General features: G+C 39.7%; 1 protein-coding gene across 2 annotated transcripts in view; it reads left to right on the top strand.

Annotated features, from left to right (window-relative positions):
• The window catches only part of RINT1 (RAD50 interactor 1), a 31,323-nt gene that overhangs the window by 6,298 nt on the left and 3,913 nt on the right, over positions 1 to 21,112 (top strand). The window contains exons 4-13 of one of the 2 annotated variants that reach the window (XM_030307784.1): positions 3,124 to 3,365; positions 7,052 to 7,225; positions 7,326 to 7,475; positions 7,982 to 8,138; positions 11,020 to 11,130; positions 11,230 to 11,455; positions 11,978 to 12,115; positions 14,156 to 14,355; positions 18,840 to 19,054; positions 19,140 to 19,305. In XM_030307784.1, the coding sequence (XP_030163644.1) occupies positions 3,124 to 3,365; positions 7,052 to 7,225; positions 7,326 to 7,475; positions 7,982 to 8,138; positions 11,020 to 11,130; positions 11,230 to 11,455; positions 11,978 to 12,115; positions 14,156 to 14,355; positions 18,840 to 19,054; positions 19,140 to 19,188 (1,662 nt within the window). In that variant the 3' untranslated portion in view covers positions 19,189 to 19,305. Of the gene's footprint in view, positions 1 to 3,123; positions 3,366 to 7,051; positions 7,226 to 7,325; positions 7,476 to 7,981; positions 8,139 to 11,019; positions 11,131 to 11,229; positions 11,456 to 11,977; positions 12,116 to 14,155; positions 14,356 to 18,839; positions 19,055 to 19,139; positions 19,306 to 21,112 lie in introns of those variants that run through there. The other variant, XM_030307783.2, reaches the window with a different exon arrangement.

The raw sequence follows: 21,112 nt of genomic DNA, 5'->3' as shown, positions 1-21,112 counted from the left end.
TGTAGTGGGCTGTCTGAGGAAGTCACAGGCTGAGCGGATGGATGCCAGCCCTGATATGTGGTCTCCAGGGCTCCTTCCTTGGGAAGGTCGGCTCCTCTGCCACTCCCCTCATTTGTTCTTACAAATTCTCCCCAGGATACCTGCCCCATCTGGCCATTCTGTCTTCCCAAATAGAAAAGATGAAGGCCGCTTAGCATGACTCTATTGAACAGTCTACCCTGCATTCCACAAACTTCTTTGCAGCCATGTCTACTTCTTAATTCAGCCGAAGATCAGTCTATGGCTGTCCTCGTGCCTCAGATTCTACCTGCCACCGGAGTGATGTTGCTTCGTGGTTTTATAGTTTCCTCCTCTGCTCCTCAGCCAGTCCTGTCCCCTCAGCATAGGGACACGCCCACGGCTCTTCCTGAAAACAGAACACTCCCCCCTCATCTCTTAGCCAGTGCTAGTCCCTCCCTTTTGTTGTTAGGCTTCCTCAAGAAGTCCCCTTTCTTTGTGTCTGTCTCCACTTCCCAACCAGGCTTGTTTCTCCGATGACCCGGAAGCTGCTGCCAAAGCCCCTAACTGAACCTAAATTCAGCATGTCCCAAACTGTACTGCTCTGTGTCTTCACATGCTTCCCTTTCTTGGAAAATGGCACCACTATCTGCCTGTCACCCGGGCCTGAAGCCTGGGAACCTTACTAAGATCGCCGGTCATCCTGCCTCCTCTATCCCATCTCCAGAACATCTGACCTTTGCCCCCTTCCTGTCTCTGCCGCCACCCCGTTCACCCAGTTTAGGGCTGCAGCCTCTCACACACTGGATGGCAGTTTGCCCATCTTCTGCTTCCTTCCCATCCCGCAGTAACCATCGCTCATTTTTATCCATTACAGAAATGATCTCATGTGTGAATAAGCAAACATATATATAGTTACAGTCTTTTCTGTATTGTGTAAGCGCGTGTATACTTAAAATATGCATGGCTTAACTTTTTATAATTAATGTAATACATGACTTGCTTTCCTATCAATGTATATAGATCTCTCTTTTTGAATGGTTTTATGGTATTCAACTATGGTTGTACATAATTTAACTAGGCCCTTACTAGTGGACATTTTTGCTGTTTCCACTTTTTAGTACTACAAATAATATGGGAATAAACATAATTGTTTATCACATTACCTTTTTTTTTTTAGATTTTTTATTTTAAGTAATCTCTATACCCAACACAGGGCTCGAACTTACAACCCCTACATCAGGAGTCTCGTGCTCCCCCAACTATGCCAGCCAGCCGTCCCTGACTTTCCAAATCATAAATCTAACTGAATGATTCCCTTATTAAAAACTCTTAATGGTGGGGCGCCTGGGTGGCTCAGTCGGTTGAGCGTCCGACTTCAGCTCAGGTCATGATCCTACCGCCTTGTGAGTGAGTTCGAGCCCTGTGTCAGGCTCTGTGCTGACAGCTCAGAGCTTGGAGCCTGCTTCAGATTCTGTGACTCCCTCTCTCTCTCTGCCTCTCCCTTGCTCATGCTCAGTCTCTCAAAAAATGAATAAACGTCAACAAAAATTTTTTTTAAACTCTTAATGGCTTCCCATTGCCTGTTGGAAAAAGCCCACATCCTTCTAAGGCACAAGATGCTTCTCTGATCTCACCTCTCCCTACCAATCTAGGTTTGTCTCTTCTTTTTTTTTTTTTTTTTTTTTCTTTTAACATTATTTATTTATTTTTGAGAGACAGAGAGAGACAAAGGATGAGCAGGGGAGGGGCATAGTGACAAGGAGACACAGAATCCAAAGCAGGCTCCAGGCTCTGAGCTGACATCACAGATGTGGGGCTCGAACCCATGAACCTCAAGATATGACCTGAGCTGCAGTCCAACCCGACTGAGCCACCCAGGTGCCCCTAGGGTCGTCTCTTCTTTCTATGTGTTCTTGAACTGTATTCTGTGCCTTACTCAGCTTTGCTGGTCTCTCATCATGACTGAGCCGTTCCTTTTGCCTGGAATGTCCTTTCCTTCCAAAGTTCCCCAGAAAATTCCCACCGGCCCTGAAGAGGTCTTTGCAGGAGCCATGTAAGCCCAGTTGCCTTGCATCTCAACACCTCATTATCCAAAGCATGGGAGCTTGTTGGAAATGCAGAATGTCAGTCCCTACTTCAGACTTAACAACTCACATTTGCATTACACCAGCTGTCTAGGCAATTCCTGTGTACATTCAGGTTTGGGAGGCACTACCTTCGGACACCACTGTACCTAGCATCTATCTTTTATTGCATCAGTCCCATAATACAGTAGTTATTTGCTTCCATTTCTCTCCCATATGAACTGAGCTTAATGGCAGACACCATGTCTTATTTATCTGTTCCTAGCACAGTGCCTCGCACAAAGTGTCTAATCAGTCTTGATTCAATTGAAATTCCTCTAGAATAGTCTTTATGTTGTATTGATACCTAATACTTGTATATGTTTTTCCATGTGCTAGAAGAAGAATTAGTAAATACCACATCTAAAGGCGTTACCTGTATATTATCTTCCCAAGTCAATGGTTCTTGCCGTAGACTTCAATCAGAATCACCAGGGTCACTTTTGCAACAAACATGTACTCAGACTTTTAGAATAGAACTTCATTTGTTTTTGAAGGAAAGTGTTTGGTAGATAAAGCATAAGAAAATTCTCTGTCTGGACCCTCTGAAAGTGCTGAGCTTCATGAAAGATGCAGAGGTGCTTACAGGGGCATCTGCTGCTGCCCACACATCCCCACGTACGACATTTTGTGTTTAGGTTTGGTTGGTGCAGGAGGCAGAAATCGCACCTTTCTTTTGAAGCTTATAATTGACAATTTTCAATTCTTTTAGAACAAACATGTATTTTGAAGATGATAATCTAATTAAAACATTACAAGGGGGCTCCTGGGTGGCTCAGTCAGTTAAGCGTCCGACTTCTGCTCAGGTCATGATCTCGTGGGTCTTGAGTTTGAGCCCTGCATCGGGCTCTGTGCTCAGAACCCACTTTCCGATCCTCTGTCTCCCTTTCTCTCTATCCCTCCCCCAGTGGTGCTTTTTCTCTCTCAAAAATAAACATGAAAAAAAAAAGTGTGAAAATTTTATCTGATTGCTGCTGTTTTTTGTTTTTGTTACAATCAGGTACTTACAATTTCATCAGAAATCCCTAAAAGAATTCAGAGTGCCTTAAAAAATGCAGAAGAATCAAAGCAATTTCTTAATCAGTTTCTGGAGCAAGAAACTCATCTCTTCAGTTCCATTAACAGCCATTTGCTGACCGCACAGCCCTGGATGGAAGATCTGGGGGCCATGATTAACCAAATTGAAGAGATTGAGCGCCATCTTGCTTACCTTAAGTGGATTTCACAAATTGAAGAACTAAGGTAAAAAGGGCTTCTTTGTTCTCATAATTATTATTTTCCTTTGAGGCTCTGTCTTAGCAGTGCATGCATGCCATTAAATAATTGAGTTAATTAAAGATTATAATAATGTAATTTTCCTGGTTGTTATGAAAATAGTATTATAATGATTCTTTTCCTTTTTTGTGAATGAACATAAACTTTTCAGGGAGCTTAATTTGCATTTGAAAGAAAGTGATCTAAGTAAAAATTTTAAGTCCTGTAGTTGTATTGTGAACACAAAATAAAAACTATTATTTATAATACCAAATTAATAAACAACTCTTCAATGTGGTAATATTACTTTTTAGACACGATCAGTTAATAAAATGGATTGCTTTCTCTAAAATTTGAATTTCTTTCAATGGGAATCCTCTAATAAGAGATGTACAGTATTCTTAAATAAGTACAGTTTTGCTACCTGTGGGTAGAGGGAAAAAAAGTACACACTTCTTTCTGAATTGAATTCTGAATTGAATCACTAGTGTTAACTGAGAGTGTCTGGTATTGTCTTTCAAACAAGCTAAATTAACATTTCTGCCTAGATTGGCAAAATTATTTGGTTTTTGATATAGTCCCCCAGCCCCTCCATACTGCATGGTTCCATCGTGCTTTGTTTTAGCTACTCTTGCTGAAAGCTGTCAGCAACCATTAATATTGTCTGGAAGACTTGAAGAAGAAAAGTCATCCAAGAGTCTTAATGTCCCATTGTGTATCGGAGTTAATATATTTTATGTTACGTCTTCCAAAGAGTAATGCAGTATCACTTTGTCCTGTGTATTTCCCGAGATTTTAAAGAATTTTACCTCTCAGCATGGTGTGAAGTCTTTGTTTTGCATATATAAGTTTAACATTTACAGAAAAAATGATACACCTAAGATTGTAGTGTTACCAGTGATTCCAGAAATCAATTTAAACTTTTTAGATCATCTCCTTGTTGGGATAAATTATTTGGGGTGAACAGATTTTAAATCTTGCTACTTTTTACTTCATTTTTCTTTGCCCCTCTGGAGGAAAACACCAATAAGGAGCAATGTTAATAACCTTATTATTAAGTAGAGTAAGTTGTTTAAAAGCCTCACTCTTGTAGTAGCCAAAGCAATAGGTTAATTAACATAGGACTATGGTTATGGATAGCCTTTTTCTGGTGTTGGGATTGTTTAAGACAAGTTTGCCCTGGGCATCATATTAGAAATAGGAATCAAGTTCATAATCAAATAGAGCATAGCTATTTCTCCTTAATAACATGTTCTTTGCTCTCGATGTGATAAATCTCTATTTCTGTCTTCCTTTGGGTTTTTAAGATTTTCCTCATCTAATTTCTGTCTAACATTAACCTTCTTTTTATTCTGTAGCACTTTCTCTTTTTTAAAAAATTAGTTTTTTCCTTAGAACTAGCATCTTTTATTAGCTCTGCTTCTTGAATACCCCAGTATCGCAGTGTCATTATGCACAAACCCTGTTTCCCTAGCTTTTTCTGTGCTCTGAATGCCATTCATGATGCTGTGTTGTGTGGAGAGCTATTTCACTGTGTCCTGGAAAGGAGTCCTCCCTTACTCTGTGCTTTTGTGTACATTTTACATTGTTTTGTAATATTTGTACATTTCTTAAACACAGCAGTCTTCCTTTTAACATAATGCAACACTTACTTTGGATTTATGTTTCTTTGAAGTGGGAAATCAGCAAGAAGGTTTTAATTTGCCATGATGCACAGGGAAGAACCTTACAGGGGAGTAGGCTCCGTGCATGCTGACCATCAGAACAAGCCCATAAACGGGGATCCTGGTGGCTCAGTCACTGGAGCGTCCGACTCTTGATTTCAGCCCAGGTCATGAGCTCACAGTTCGTGGGTTCCAATCCTGTGTCGGGCTCTGAGCTGACAGTGTGGAGCCTGCTTAGGATTCTCTCTCTCCCTCACTCTCTGCCCTTCCACCTCCCTCACACACATGCACTCTCTCAAAATAAATAAATAAACTTAAAAGACAACAAGAAAAGAACAAGTCCTTAAAAAAAAAACTACTGGTGCTTTAAATGCAGAAATGATGGGTTTCTTGACACCCAATGGGACAAAAGAGTGCTTTCAATTCTGGTAGTAGCTATAAAAGACAAAACTGGTTGGAAATCTTAATAAAAATGATTAGAGAAAGAGAAGAAAGAAAAATGAGAGAATGGGAGTAAGGGATGGCCACAAGAGCTGACAGGAATAAATAGAATAATACAAAAACGCGAGCTAAGTATTCTTGCTGAGGCCTGAAGCAGTGACCGTGAAAAACACAAGCAGCTCTCAGAGGAGAGGAAAAAATGCTTGTGCATAGTGGAGCTCTGCAGGGTGGAGATACACATTCCTGTTCCTAAGGAGGACGCCGTGTGCGCCCCAGGAACATACACCAAACGGGGGACTGGAGTCCCAGCACTTTGGCGGCCGGCAGAGGATGCCTGGAGGTACACTCCCGCCTCAGGTTTCCTACAGGGGGCGGCTCCTGAACCAAGGTCAATTATTGACAAGGTCACATTTTGTTCCTTATTCTTAGCTGTTTAAGCTATGAGATGTTATTTTTATCCAAAGAAACATCTCATTTTCATTTTTCCTCATTTTCATTTTTTTTATTTTTTTAAATTATTTTTTTCAACATTTATTTATTTTTTGAGAGACAGAGAGAGAGCATGAGCAGGGGAGGTGCAGAGAGAGGGAGACACAGAATCAGAAGCAGAGTCCAGGCTCTGAGCTGTCAGCACAGAGCCCGATGCAGGGCTCAAACTCATGAACCGTGAGATCGTGACCTGGGCCAAAGTCAGTCACCTAACCGACCGAGCCCCCCAGGCTCCCCTTTAAATTTTTTATTCAAGTATAGTTGACACACAACATCTCATTTTTTTTTTTAATTTTTTTTTTAATGTTTATTTATTTTTGAGACAGAGAGAGACAGAGCATGAATGGGGGAGGGGCAGAGAGAGAGGGAGACACAGAATCGGAAGCAGGCTCCAGGCTCTGAGCCATCAGCCCAGAGCCTGACGCGGGGCTCAAACTCACGAACCGTGAGATTGTGACCTGAGCCGAAGTCGGACGCTCAACCGACTGAGCCACCCAGGCGCCCCCACAACATCTCATTTTTAAATAAAATGTTTTGCTCTATGAGGTCAAATAAGCCAAAATGGTGGCTCACGGGATAAATTTGTCCTGAAGACATCTTTTTTTTTTTTTTTTTTAATTTTTTTTTTTCCAACGTTTATTTATTTTTGGGACAGAGAGAGACAGAGCATGAACGGGGGAGGGGCAGAGAGAGAGGGAGACACAGAATCGGAAACAGGCTCCAGGCTCCGAGCCATCAGCCCAGAGCCCGACGCGGGGCTCGAACTCACGGACCGCGAGATCGTGACCTGGCTGAAGTCGGACGCTTAACCGACTGCGCCACCCAGGCACCCCCTGAAGACATCTTTTATTTGGCTTGTTTCAGAGGATTTGATTAATTGATTTTGCATGAAAGTCTTGATTTCTGGCTTTCCTAGAAAAAATGTTAAGCTTTGGCCACATTGGTAAAAAGAAAGCCACTTCTGGCTGCCTCCTTCTTCCTTGCACGGAACCTTATACACCACAGGAGGGAGATGTCATTTTTGCTGCACTTGGAATTTTGACAGACTATCTTTGAAGTTTGCTTTGCCTCATTTTGCAGTGATAACATTCAGCAATATCTGATGACCAATAACGTCCCAGAGGCAGCCTCTACTCTGGTGTCTATGGCGGAACTTGACATCAAGCTTCAGGAATCATCTTGTGCTCATCTTCTTGCTTTCACGAGAGCCACTGTTAAATTCTGGCATAAGATCCTCAAGGACAAACTTACAAGGTAAGGAATTCACCTGTTATTTCATGGTAGCTGCTTTCACATGGATATTCGGTGACCATTGTATTTTACTGAAATACGTGTGTTGCTTTTTCTGTTACAGTGATTTTGAGGAAGTTTTAGCCCAGCTTCACTGGCCATTCATCACACCCCCCCAGTCTCAGACTGTTGGCTTGAGTCGCCCAGCAGGTGCCCCTGAGATATACAGTAACCTGGAGACACTGTTTTGCCAGCTTCTGAAACTGCAAACCTCGTATCTTTGTTGGAGATAAAACTTACTAAAATTGCTTTTTTTTTCGAGAGTGGATTTGTGGCTAGAGAGTAAAACTTTTTGAAAGAGACCAAGAAGCCGGGGCAGCGGGGTCAGTCTGAAATATATGACTGACCCAGGTTTATATCACATGTAGGTCTTTTGGGACGACAGAAAAAAAAAAAAAGGGCAATAGGGAGGGAAGTTTAGTAATCTAGTGTTAATAAAGGAATTCTTGATTGTGTTTCCTTCCTCACTACTGTTTTTTATGTTAGGAAAGACAGGGTAATTCTAATAACATATTTCATGCACTTTTTATGAAATCATATGCAATGTAAAATTATGTCTTATAATTAATTTTACTTAGTATCTTATATATTTGTTAGAAAAATATATTGTGTATCTGTACATACATACACGTGTGTGTGTATATATGTGTATGTATCCATATATCCACGCATATATATTGTTTTGTATCCTTTTCTTTTTCCTTGACTTGACTATGTCAGAGATGAATTACTTACGGAGCCAAAACAACTTCCAGAAAAATACTGTCTTCCTGCATCCCCGTCTGTCATCCTGCCCATCCAGATTATGCTGACTCCCCTTCAGAAAAGGTTCAGGTATCACTTCCGAGGGAACCGACAGACTAATGTTATAAGCAAGGTGTGCTTTGCCAACTCTTGTCCTTCGTTGTTATTAATAGCAGTTGTTAAGCATCCCGATCCTCTTTCTGGTTTAAGTTAAAATCTGATCCCATTCACATTTCTTTTTTTTCTCTGAAGAGCTAAATTCCTGTTTTGTCCTTGCCTTAATAGATCTATTTTGGGACTTGTGTTGATATGCCATGGGACTCCGCTCACTCATTAGCACGTCATCTCACCAGTGTCTCAAGTTGCCCCTTGGGTGTGCTGTGACATTTGTTGGGGGCACTTGTGACAACTGGCTCCACGTGTTTCACTGTGCGAATTGCTCCTTCAGGCTTATATATATATAAGGCTTATATATATATAAGCCTGAAGGAGCAATTCAATATATATATATATATCAGAGAGAGATGTGAAAGTCCACAGATAGTCGAGTATTCACTTTTGAACAGAGTGCTGATGCTACCATGATTTATGGCTGAGGTGCCTGGGTGGCTCAGTTGGTTGGGCATCTGACACTTGGTTGGGGCTCAGATCACGCTCTCACAGTTCAAGCCCCGCATCAGGCTCTGTGCTAATGGTGTGGAGCCTGCTTGGGATTCTCTGTCTCCCTCTCTGCCCCTTCCCCACTCGCTCGCTCTCTCTCTCTCTCTCTCTCTGCCTCCCCTCCTCCCTCCCTCCCTCTCTCTCAAAAATGGATAACCATTTAAAAAATAAGTGAAAAGCTTTAAAAAATTTTAAAACATTAAATGATTTGTGTGTGTACAAGAAAGTAAGGAATGATGGGGATGGCTTTGAGGAAATTCTCACCATCTCACCAGCATTTTATTTTTTTTTATTTTTATTTTTTTTTAAATTTTTTTTTTTTCAACGTTTATTTATTTTTGGGACAGAGAGAGACAGAGCATGAACGGGGGAGGGGCAGAGAGAGAGGGAGACACAGAATCGGAAACAGGCTCCAGGCTCTGAGCCATCAGCCCAGAGCCTGACGCGGGGCTCGAACCCACGGACCGCGAGATCGTGACCTGGCTGAAGTCGGACGCTTAACCGACTGCGCCACCCAGGCGCCCCGTCTCACCAGCATTTTAGCTGAGGGATTACAGCCATATATGTTGGAGATACTCTGTTTTTTGTTTGTTTCTTTGTTTTTTGTTTTTTTTTTTAGAGAAAGAGGTGAGTGAGTGAGGAGGAACAGAGGGACAGGGGGGCAGGGGAGAGAGAGAGAGAGAGAGAGAGAGAAAGAAAGAAAGAAAGAAAGAAAGAAAGAAAGAAAGAAAGAAAGAAAGAAAGAAAGAAAGGAGGAAGGAGGAAGGAAGGAAGGAAGGAAGGAAGGAAGGAGGAAGGAAGGAAGAGAAAGCGAAAGAATCTTAAGCGGCTCCATGCTCAGTGCGGAGCCCAATGCGGGGCTCGATCCCAGGACTCTGAATGACCTGACCCAAAATCAAGAGTCGGATGCTCAAATGACTGAGCCACCAAGTGCCCCTATATTGGAGATATTCTTGAGATTTTTCTTTACCTTGACCAGAAAAACAATCAGGCATTTGTTTTTAATGAAATTTGATTGAATTCATTGAGAATTAGAACTCTGTTGCCAGGGTGTGGAGACTACCTTATTTATCCTTAAGTTTGCTACATTTAATGCAGTGCAAGTAGCAGAGTGGTTCATTTCAGTGTTTTGAATTATATGTTATTGCACCAGGCTTACCCCAGGCGTTGTATGTGGCATTTATAAATGAGTTTATAGGCTTTATAGAATTTTAAAGGGGTCAAGGGATAGGGAGTTATGTTTGCACGGGAAGGAGTTGAGTGGCAATTGCATTTCTGGGTCTTAAATTCAGTTTATTCTGTTGTACTTTATGGATCTCCTCCTTTTTTGGATGAGGTGTTGGTGGAAAGAAGAATAGAACCAATTAGTAAGTAGCGAGACAAGGCAATAAACCTACAGCTGTAGAGAGGCAGTAAGAATTTGAGGTTAGAAAATTGTGAGTTATGTTGATTCCTTTCTTTTTTTAAAATTATTTTCTTAACTTTTTAAAAAATATTTATATTTGAGAAAGAGAGGGAAGGAGAGACAGAGTATGAGCGAGGGAGGGGCAGAGAGAGAGGGAGACACAGAATCTGAAGCAGGCTCCAGGCTCCAAGCTGTCAGCACAGAGCCTGACATGGGGCTCGAACCTACGAACCCCAAGATCATGACCTGAGCCGAAGTTGGACACTTAACTAACTGAGCCACCCAGGCGCCCCATGTTGATTCCTTTCTAAAGTACATTTCCACTCTGTCATCAAGCCTAAACTACACGGCCCCTGAGATTAGGGATGCCCCTTACTCTCTTTTGTATTTCTAGCATCTAGCACATAACAGGGATTTACCCTCAGTAAATGTTTTTGAATGCCTGTCCAACAAAACTTGAAAGGTTTGTAGAATCATTTCTAGGGACAATTTAAAAAGCTGCCTATTTACATTTACTTTTCTATGATTTTACCTGTTTTAAGGCATATTTTTTTCTTACTTTACCTTTTGCAAAGACAAACCAGAAGAAAATCAGGTTTAAAAGTTATTTTGGAATGTAATTTACAAAAAAACCAAACACAAAACAAAATTAAAGGCCATCGGTTCTTTGTAATGCTCATCATTTTACATATCTCCAAAGTGCTATGTTTTCAACACATACAGTATTGTAAATTTATGAGTTTACTGACTTATGCCACCTTTGGGAATTTGTTGGGAGTATATTGGGAAACATCTGATTAAAGTTCAGAGCAGAAATTGTGTTCTTTTATAAGAATCTTCACCTAATTTGTGTAAGTGCTATGTGTATACAATTAACTAGAACCATTTAATTGTAACTTTCTGGTCAGAATGACTTAAGAATTCAGACTATTTTAACTTCCTTCCTTAGCCTGAATGGTACTTGGCTCAGGTACTTATGTGGATTGGGAATCACACTCAGTTTCTGGATGAGAAGATTCAGCCAATATTAGACAAAGTAGGCCCTTCGGTAAATGCAAGGGTAAGAAACTGTGTTCTTAAATTGTTCCAGTTTTAGAGTTGTGTGTGTCCGCGAATAATCTGTCATTTACCTTACCTCCTGCTTACATGTTTCTTTCAGCTTGAATTTACCCGGGGCCTCATGATGCTCGTTCTTGAGAAGTTAGCTGCAGACATCCCATGTCTGCTCTATGATGACAATCTCTTCTGTCATCTGGTGGATGAGGTGCTTTTGTTCGAAAGGGAGCTGCATAGTCTTTATGGCTATCCCAGCACTTTTGCCAACTGTATGCATATTCTGTCAGAGGACACCTGTTTTCAGAGGTGGTTGACTGTGGAGAGAAAATGTAAGTGTTCAGTAGCCATCAAGTGGAGAGCATATTATCTCCTTTTGTGTATATTACCTTTTGGTGTTTTTCTTCACCCGCTCTGGGTAGAAACTAGAGTCATCTGGATTTTTCTTGGTTAAGGTTTACCAAGTTGCCTTTTCTTCCCATCAGACCAGTTTTTCTTGTACTTGCACCATCCACGTTTCTAGAATGGAAGAGTCAGGCCAGTATAGGATACAGCTAACTTTTATAGATTGTACCATAGTACTTCCTGTTCTTTGTAGTGTCTGTTGGATGTAGCTTGTCTCATCAGTTTAACTATTTTGAAGATTTTGGGTAGGGGTGGCGGGGAGAAGTAGGGAATCTTGTTCAACCCTAACACAGAGCGTGTTAAATATAGTGCAACTGGTGGGAGGTTGTAGATTTGGTTTTTTGTTTGTTTGTTTTTTACAGAAAAACCATTACTCCTAAAAACTTGTGCTGAAAATTAAGAATGACTGTAACTACTTAATTGACCTGTTCCCTTTTTCTGCATATCAGTTGCTCTTCAAAAAATGGACTCAATGCTTTCATCAGAAGCTGCTTGGATATCCCAATATAAGGATATCACTGATGTGGACGAGATGAAAGTTCCAGACTGTGCAGAAACTTTTATGACGCTACTCTTGGTTATAACTGGTAAGTATAAGTCTTTCAAGATACAACTTTCTTTTAGGTAAGCTTTTTTTTTTTTTCTTTTGAGAGAGAGAACGAAAGAGAGAGTGAGCGCATGCGTGCACACAAGTGGGGGAGGAGCAGAGACAGATAGGGACAGAGGATCCAAAGTCCAGGGCTCGAACTCACAAACTGTGAGATCATGACCTGAGCTGAGGTCAGACGTTCAACTGAATGTGCCACTCAGGCGCCCTGAAGAACTTGTGCTTTTTAAAACATTTTCTATTTGGGAAATTTTCAAACATACACAAAAGTGATTGTGATACCATGAAGCCTCAAGTATCTGTTATGAAAGTTTAAAACAATGATCACTTCTATTATATTTTTTTCTCCTAGAGTATTTTAAAGAACATTTCAGGCATCTTATTTCACCTGTAAATTCTTAAGTGTATAAGTCTTCTAACCTGTCATAGTTTCTCCTTACTTTAAAAAAGAAGTCATTTTTTTGTTGAAGAAATGGGGTGATTTTAAAAAAAGTTTTAGGGGCGCCTGGGTGGCGCAGTCGATTAAGCGTCCGACTTCAGCCGGGTCACGATCTCGCGGTCCGTGAGTTCGAGCCCCGTGTCAGGCTCTGGGCTGATGGCTCAGAGCCTGGAGCCTGTTTCCGATTCTGTGTCTTCCTCTCTCTCTGCCCCTCCCCCGTTCATGCTCTGTCTCTCTCTGTCCCAAAAATAAATAAACGTTGAAAAAAAATTAAAAAAAAAATTTTTTTATTTTTATTTATTTGGGGGGGGAGGGGCAGAGAGAGAGAGAGAGAGAGAGAGAGAGAGAGAAATCCCAAGCAGGCTCCGCACCGTCAGCACAGAGCCTAACACAGGGCTCCATCTTACAAGCTGTGATATCATGACCTGAGCTGAAATCAAGAGTCAGGTGGACACAACCAACTGAGCCACCCAGGTGCCCTGAAATGGGGTGGTTTTTATATGTACATGATGAGGTTTTGGGGTGATGGTGGGGTTCGGAGCTGACGGCCAAGAAAGAATTCTTGAAGATGTCTTTGGTGCAAAAAGGTGATTTTATTAAAGCATGGGGGCAGGACCCACCTCCAAACCCCACCATTACCCCAAAACCTTATCATACAGCTCTGTGACTTACAGTGGAGCTACATCCTGATGAAGGTATCCTAAGTTAAACATTTTAAGTCAAAAATGCATTTCATACACCTAACCTACTTTATAATAAAATGTTGAATATCTCCTGTAATTTATTAAATACTGTACTGATAGTGAAAAACAGAATGTTTGTATGAGGACAAAATGGCTGTAAGTGCATTGGTTGTTGACCCTCATGATCCCATGGCTGATGGAGATATGCCGCTCTCCCGCTGCCCAGGATCATGAGAGGGTTGTATCCCATATTGCCAGCCTGGGAAGAGATCCAAATAAAATATTCAGATAATTCCTATAAATGTGTATAGCTTTTGTACCATTGTAAACTTGAAAAATCTTAAGTTGAACCATAATAAATCAGGGCCCATCTATAATTTCCTCATGCCTTTAAAAAATTAAACTGTGGGGCGCCTGGGCAGCTCAGTTGGTTAAGCATCTGACTTTGGCTCAGGTCACGGTTCGTGGATTTAAGCCCCGCATTCTGGCTCTGTACTGACAGCTTGAAGCCTGGAGCCTGCTTCAGATTCTGTGTCTCCCTTTCTCTCTGCCCCTTCCCTGCTTGAGCTGTCTCTCTCTCTCTCTCTCTCTCTCTCTCTCTCTATGTGTGTCTCTCTCTGTCTCTCTCTCCCCCCCCCTCAAAAATAAACATTTAAAAAAATTGAGCTGTAATTTCTATACAATGGAGAACATAAATCTGAAGTATACAGTTCAGTGAGTTTTGACAAGTACATATACTTGTGAAACCTGCAACCTTGTAAAGTTTAGAAATAGATCCGTGCTTGGATGGTTGATTGATTATTTGACAAAGGTACCAAAGCATGTCAATAGGGACACCCTGTAACTGTGTCCTGGGCAGAAGCAAAACTTTCACATGTCTTGTTAACTTTCTCCACAGACAGATATAAAAATCTTCCCACAGCTTCCAGAAAGCTACAGTTCCTGGAGTTACAGAAGGACTTAGTAGATGATTTCAGGATACGGTTAACTCAGGTGATGAAAGAAGAGACTAGAGCTTCCCTTGGCTTTCGATACTGTGCAATTCTCAATGCTGTGAACTATATCTCAACAGTACTAGCAGACTGGGCTGACAATGTTGTAAGTTAATGTGCTTTTATTTATTTATTTATTTATTTATTTATTTATTTTAACATATATATTTTTTAGTTTATTTACTATTTTTTAAAATTAATCTCTACACACAATGTGAGGCTTGAACTCACGACTGTAGATCAAGAGTCGCATGCTCTTCCGACTGAGCCGGCCAGGTGCCCGCTAATGTGCTTTTTATATTAAATCGTAGAGTTTTCACAGTTTTAGTTAAACAGTTTTTTGTTAGTAGTATTAACAGTTTTACCTTTTGAAATTTTGAATTTACAGCAAGCAGAAATTACACATTAGTAGAATAACAATTAGGCCAAACCTAGGGGGTGTGATTAAATTACATTTTTTTCTCAATTCGCAAATAGTTACATAATCCTAATAGTTTAATCATTGGAAAAGAAAGCCAACGTCTCATAAAATAGTGGTCTATAGAATGAACCTTTTTCCTCTTAATTAGACTTTATCTTGGGAAATATTCATGTATGGTAATTGCCATCTCAGAAAAAGCTAGGATTGAGAAATGGTGTCAAAATCCATAAAATCCAGGACTTTAAGGAAGATAAAATAACACCATCTGAGGGGCACCTGGCTCGCTCAGTCGGTAGAGCCTTGCGCCTGTTGGTCTCAGGATCGTGAGTTCAAGCCCACATTGGGGTAAAGATTACATAACAAAGTAAAATAAAAGTAATAAAAATAACATTTGATACCCTTTGAATGCCTTTAAATCATGAGTAAGTAGAATAATAAAATGAACTCCTATGTTCCTGTCATCCAGCTTCTTGTACCAATTTTGTTTTATTTAAGCCTCTTCTCCACATCCCACACTTGATTATTTTGAAGATCTTAAGGTATATTTCATGACAAATATTTCAAAATGTATCTCTAAAATAATTCCTTAAAAAAAAAAAAAACAACCCATAACCACAATACCATTATCATATCATCCAAGAAAGTTAATTTCTTATAGTGCGATGTGTCTTAAATAAATCTAAAAATCAAAACCTTGGGTCCGGTTAGCAAGTACTGTTAAGGCCTTTTGCCTCCAAGAATTTTATTTATCCTTCCTTTCTCCACACACATTCATTTGGTCTGCCTATATACAATTATTAAATAATTTCTGTGTACTCTTTTTATTAATCCAAGGACTATAGTGGTTTTCAAGGCTTTTGCTAACCAGATTTTCCAATATGTATTTCTAGCCAAAAATGAAGAAACTTAATTAGCCTTTAAAACTTTAACATAGATTAATTCCTTTGATGATGTTTAGATATTAGAATGACCTCAGAGGAGCTCCAGGAACTTCATGGACAGGGTGCTCTTGGGTTTGGAATCACTATTCCCTGATCATGTGTATAGATACAGAAATCAGCTTGGGTTTTCACCACTGTGTCCCATGAAGTAGGTTTCATGACAGAAAGTATTAACAGAGAATTTGCATGACCATAAAACAGTGAAGTATATATTAAATGGAAAAAAAAACAAACTGGGGTGCCTGGGTGGCGCAGTCGGTTAAGCGTCCGACTTCAGCCAGGTCACGATCTCACGGTCCGTGAGTTCGAGCCCCGCGTCGGGCTCTGGGCTGATAGCTCAGAGCCTGGAGCCTGTTTCCGATTCTGTGTCTCCCTCTCTCTCTGCCCCTCGCCCGTTCATGCTCTTTCTCTCTCTGTCCCAAAAATAAATAAACGTTGAAAAAAAATTTTTTTTAAAAAAAAAAGAAAAAAAACAAACTGTACTAAGGTACATTGTAAATGTAAAGTATTATATGATTGTGTCATGAAATGAAAATAGGAAAGTAAAACAACAAAACAACTACAATGTTAACTAAAGACTTAATAATACCACTTTTTAAATGTGGTAGATAAAGTGGGAATTGAAAAATTCCAGGGTAGAATAATTCGAAAGCTTGATTAACTGAGGATTGGTGATAAGTTCATAGTATACTAGAAAACATAATTTTTGAGTGTGTTCACATGAGTCACAGAGGTGGACAAGGTAAATTAAAATGTCTGTATATTGTCAAGTCTTAATGTAATAAAAAAAAGCAGAAATGAAATATAATCAAACATAGGCATTTAAAAATACTCAATGTCCAGGTTAAGGACAGAGTCTTGAAAACATAATAAGAATAGATATATGTTTGTTTTTTTAAGTTTTTATTAAAAATAACATATTTTAAATTATGAATTTCTAACAAAAAGTATATACTGCTAACGCATTATATAGAAAATGTATTCCTTTACTGTGAAAGAATAAACAAAAAAGTCTTTATCTTAATTACATACAGGGTAATTAATTAAAAAAATAGGAAACAAAAATAAATGTAATAACAGACATAAATAAGATAAAAACCTGATAAACATAGTTTATATTCTGGACTCTGGCTGGGACTTAAAAGTCTTTTTCAACAAAAATGTTAACTGAGATCCACATTCATAGTATCATTCTGCTAAGCAAGGAAGATAAGACACAAAGTAATTATTTCATAAAATGAATATAGAGTGTACTGACTAATGCATTTGTTTATAAAGTCACCTAATTAGAACACATGGGCTGTATTCTATTGCGTATGCTACACAATTCTCATTGTGTACTTTTATGTGTTGTTTTCCTCATTTTAGTAAGTACTTTTTTCACTCAGCCCCCACACTGCTCCATTTTCTGCTAAGCTTTGTCATAAAACAAATTGTCATTCCTGATTCTTGTGCCAGATGATCTAATAAGAGACTCATTCGAAGCCAGATTTTTAGCTTCAACGAATTATTTGTGGAACATCATTAACTACTTTTACTTGGTGCCATAGTCTGTTAACGAAGATGAATTGGCCATCATCCCTGTCCTTAGGAAATTTGTAATGCGCTGCTGAATTAACTGGGTCCTTCTGTCAACAGAAGAATAACCAAATTTAGAGTAGCTCCTCAAATCATGAATGAATTTTTTGTCCTTGTATGTTATGATTTTACAAATTCTGTTTAATATAAGAAGTTATTTACCCATTTTCATGGTCTTTCAGCCTGTGAACGCTTAAAATAAAAATCATTAATGCTCTTGTATTGCCTAGATAGAAAAAAGGAAGAGTGGACAGAGCTCACCTTCCATTAATTTCGATTCTGTACTAATAGCTGTCTGTCCATTGCCAGATTGCGCCAAGCCAGACATACCCAGCCATTCAGAGTCAGGAATTTTTCAGTTGTAGGTGACAGAAGCTGGATTGATGCTGGCCTGAGTGGGGAGGGGGAGTGGGGTGAGTCGGTGAGGAATCTGTTTGTGTAACTGAAAGCAGTAGGCATGGCTGCCCTGGACTTGTTCCCTTCTGGCTTCATTGTCAGGCAGGCTCTGGGAGTGTGGCCACAGGTGGCTCCAGGCTCCCACTGTCCAGGCACTGAGAGGACCAGTGCCTCTTCTCTGATAGGTTCAGCAGAAAATACCAGTGTGGCCTCTCACATGTCCATCCCTGAACAGTCACTTATTGTGGCCATATCCTGTCCCTTATTAATGGGCATTTAGGTTGCCTTTAATCTCTTGCTAAATATCCACAGCGTTATTTTTCTGTAGGGCAGAAAAAAATAATACATATTCTACCTAAAATGCCACTGTAAAAATGACATTTTAATTCTCTTAACTCTCATAAATCTGCTTACTACAACTCTCAGTCTGTGTTCGGAGAAAATGAGTACTTAAAGAAATCAGCCATCAGGGAAATGCAAATTAAAATCATAGTGAGACATCACTAAATATAAACCAAGATGGCTATAATAAAAAAGACATAATAACAATTGCTAGTGCAGAGGTAGAGAAGTTGGAACCCTCACACACAGCTGGTAGGAATGTAAGATGGTACAGCCACTGTGGAAGAGAGTCTGCAGGTCCTCAAATAGCTAAGCACAGAATTACCGTATGACCCAGCAGTTCTACTCCTGGTATACCCAAGAGAATTGGAGACATTTGTCCACACAAAACCATACACACAAATGTTCACTGCAGTATTGTTCATAATAGACGAGAAAGAACCCAGCTGTCTGTCATCTGATGAATAGCTAAATACAATGTGGTACGGCCGTATAATGGAATATTATTAAGCAATTAAAAGAAATTAAGTACTGATACATCTTACAACATAGATGAACCTTGAAAACATACTAAGTGAAAGAAGCCAGTCAGAAAGAGCCAGAAATTATAGGATTCCATTTATGTGAAACATCCAGAAAAGGCAAATCGATAGAGACAGAAAGATGAGTGGTTGCCTAGGGTGGGAGGGTGCACGGAGGGGATTGGGAGATGATGGTTAAGTGTGGGGTATCTTTTTGGAGTAAAGAAAACATTCTAAAATTGACACTGGTGTTAGATGCACAATTCTGAATATACACTAAAAGCCAGTATATTGTACACTTTAAACAAGTGAGTTGTAGTACATGAATTATATTTCATGCTGTTAAAAAGGAAGCATCTTAATGACCATGTTAATACATTTTTGCTTTCAGTTCTTCCTGCAACTTCAGCAGGCAGCACTGGAGGTCTTTGCAGAGAATAACACCCTCAGTAAATTGCAGCTGGGACAGCTGGCCTCTATGGAGAGTTCTGTCTTTGATGACATGATTAACCTACTGGAGCGTTTAAAGCATGACATGTTGACCCGCCAAGTAGACCATGTTTTTAGAGAAGTTAAAGATGCTGCAAAATTGTATAAAAAAGAAAGGTAAGTCCTTCATATTTTCTTATTACTCAACTCTCAAATCCAGTTTGCTAAAAGTTGAAAGATGATAAATACCTATATTTCTCAGACTATTCCAAAACATAGAAGAGGAAGGAAAACTTCCAAATTCATTCTGAGGCCAGCATGACCCTGATTTCAAAACTAGACCAAGACTCCACAACAAAAGAACCGCAGGCCAATATCCCTGATGAACATGGGTACAGAAATCCTCAACAAGATACTAGCAAACCAAATCCAACAATACATTAAAAGAATCATTCACCATGATCAAGTGAGATTTATTCCTGGATTGCAAGGGTGGTTCAGTATCACAAATCAATCAGTATGATACATCACATCAACATAAGAGAAAGGAGAAGGATAATGTGATTATTTCAATAGATGGCAGAAAAAGCATTTGACAAAGTACAACATTCATTCATTACAACAAATCCTCGACAAAGTAGGTTTAAAGGGAACATATCTCAACATAACAAAGGCCATGTGTGAAAAACACACAGCTGATATCATCCTCAGTGGGAAAAGCTGAGTGCCTGTCCCTTAAGGTCAGGAACAGGACAAGGTTGTCCACTCTCACCATCACATTCAACCCAGTACTGAAGTCCTAGCTACAGCAATCAGATAACAAAAAGAAAGAAAAGGCATCCAGATCGGTAAGGAGGAAGTCAAACTTTCACTGTTTGCAGATGACATGATACCATATATAGAAAATCCAAAAGACTCCACCAAAAAACTGCTAGAACTGATGAATGAATTCAGCAAAGTCAGTGTACACAATGTACAGAAACCTGTTACATCTCAGCCGAAAGAGAAATTAAGAAAACAGTTCCCATTTACAACTGCGCCAAAAACAGTAAGATACCCAGGAATAAAACTAACCAAAGAAGTGAAAGAACTATACTCAGAAAACTACAAAACACTGATGAAAGAAACTGAAGACGACACAGAGAAATGGGAAGGCATTCCATGCTCATGGACTGGGAGAAAAAATATTGTTAAAATGCCTACACTACCCAAAGCAACCTACACATTTAATGCAATCCCTATCAAATACCAGCAACATGTTTCACAGAAGTAGGACAAACATTTCTCAAACGTGGATGAAACTACAAAAGATCCCAAATAGCCAAAGCGATCTTGAAAAAGAAAAGCAAGCTGAGGCATCACAATTCTGGACTTCCAAGTTCTATTACAAGTCTGTAGGATCAAAACAGTATGGTACTGGCACAAAAACAGACACATAGATCAAAAGAACAGAATAGAAAACCCAGAATAAACCTACAACTATTTGGTCAATTAATCTCTGACAAAGCAGGAAAGAGTATCTAAAGGGAAAAGGACTGTCTCTTCAACAAATGGTGCTGGGAAAACCAGACAGCTGCATGCAAAAGAATGAAACTGGACCACTTTCTTACACCATACACAAAAATAAATTCATAATAGATTAAGGACCTAAATGTGAGACCCAAAACCATAAAAATCTTAGAAAAGAATATAGGCAGTAATTTCTCTGACATTGATCATAGCAACTTTTTTCTAGATAGGTCCCCTGAGGCAAGGGAAACAAAAGCAAACAACAACAAAAAACAAAAACTATTGGGACTACATAAAATAAAAAGCTTCTGCACAGCAAAGAAAACAATCAACAAAACTAAAAGGCAACTACTGAATGAGAGAAGATGTTTGCAAATGACATATTTGATGAAGGGTTAGTATCCAAAATAGATCAAGAACTGGTACAACACCCCCAAAACAAATAATCCAATCAAAAATGAGAAGACATGAACAGACATTTCTGCAAAGAAGACATCCAGATGGCCAACAGACACATGAAAAGATGCTGATCATCACTTAACACCAGGAAAATGCAAATCAGAACCACAGTGAGCTATCACCTCATAGTTGTCCAAATGGCTAAAAATCAAAACCACGAGAAACACGTGGCACCTGGTGGCTCAGTCGGTTAAGCGTCTGACTCTTGGTTTCAGCTCAGGTCCTGGTATCACGGTTTCATGAGTTCAGGCCCCATGTCGGGCTCTG

This window comes from Lynx canadensis, chromosome A2 (genome assembly GCF_007474595.2).
Source record: "Lynx canadensis isolate LIC74 chromosome A2, mLynCan4.pri.v2, whole genome shotgun sequence".
In the NCBI taxonomy this organism is placed as follows: domain Eukaryota; kingdom Metazoa; phylum Chordata; class Mammalia; order Carnivora; family Felidae; genus Lynx; species Lynx canadensis.
The sequence above is the reverse complement of the archived record's forward strand: the minus strand, read 5'-3'. Positions and strand labels throughout refer to the sequence as shown.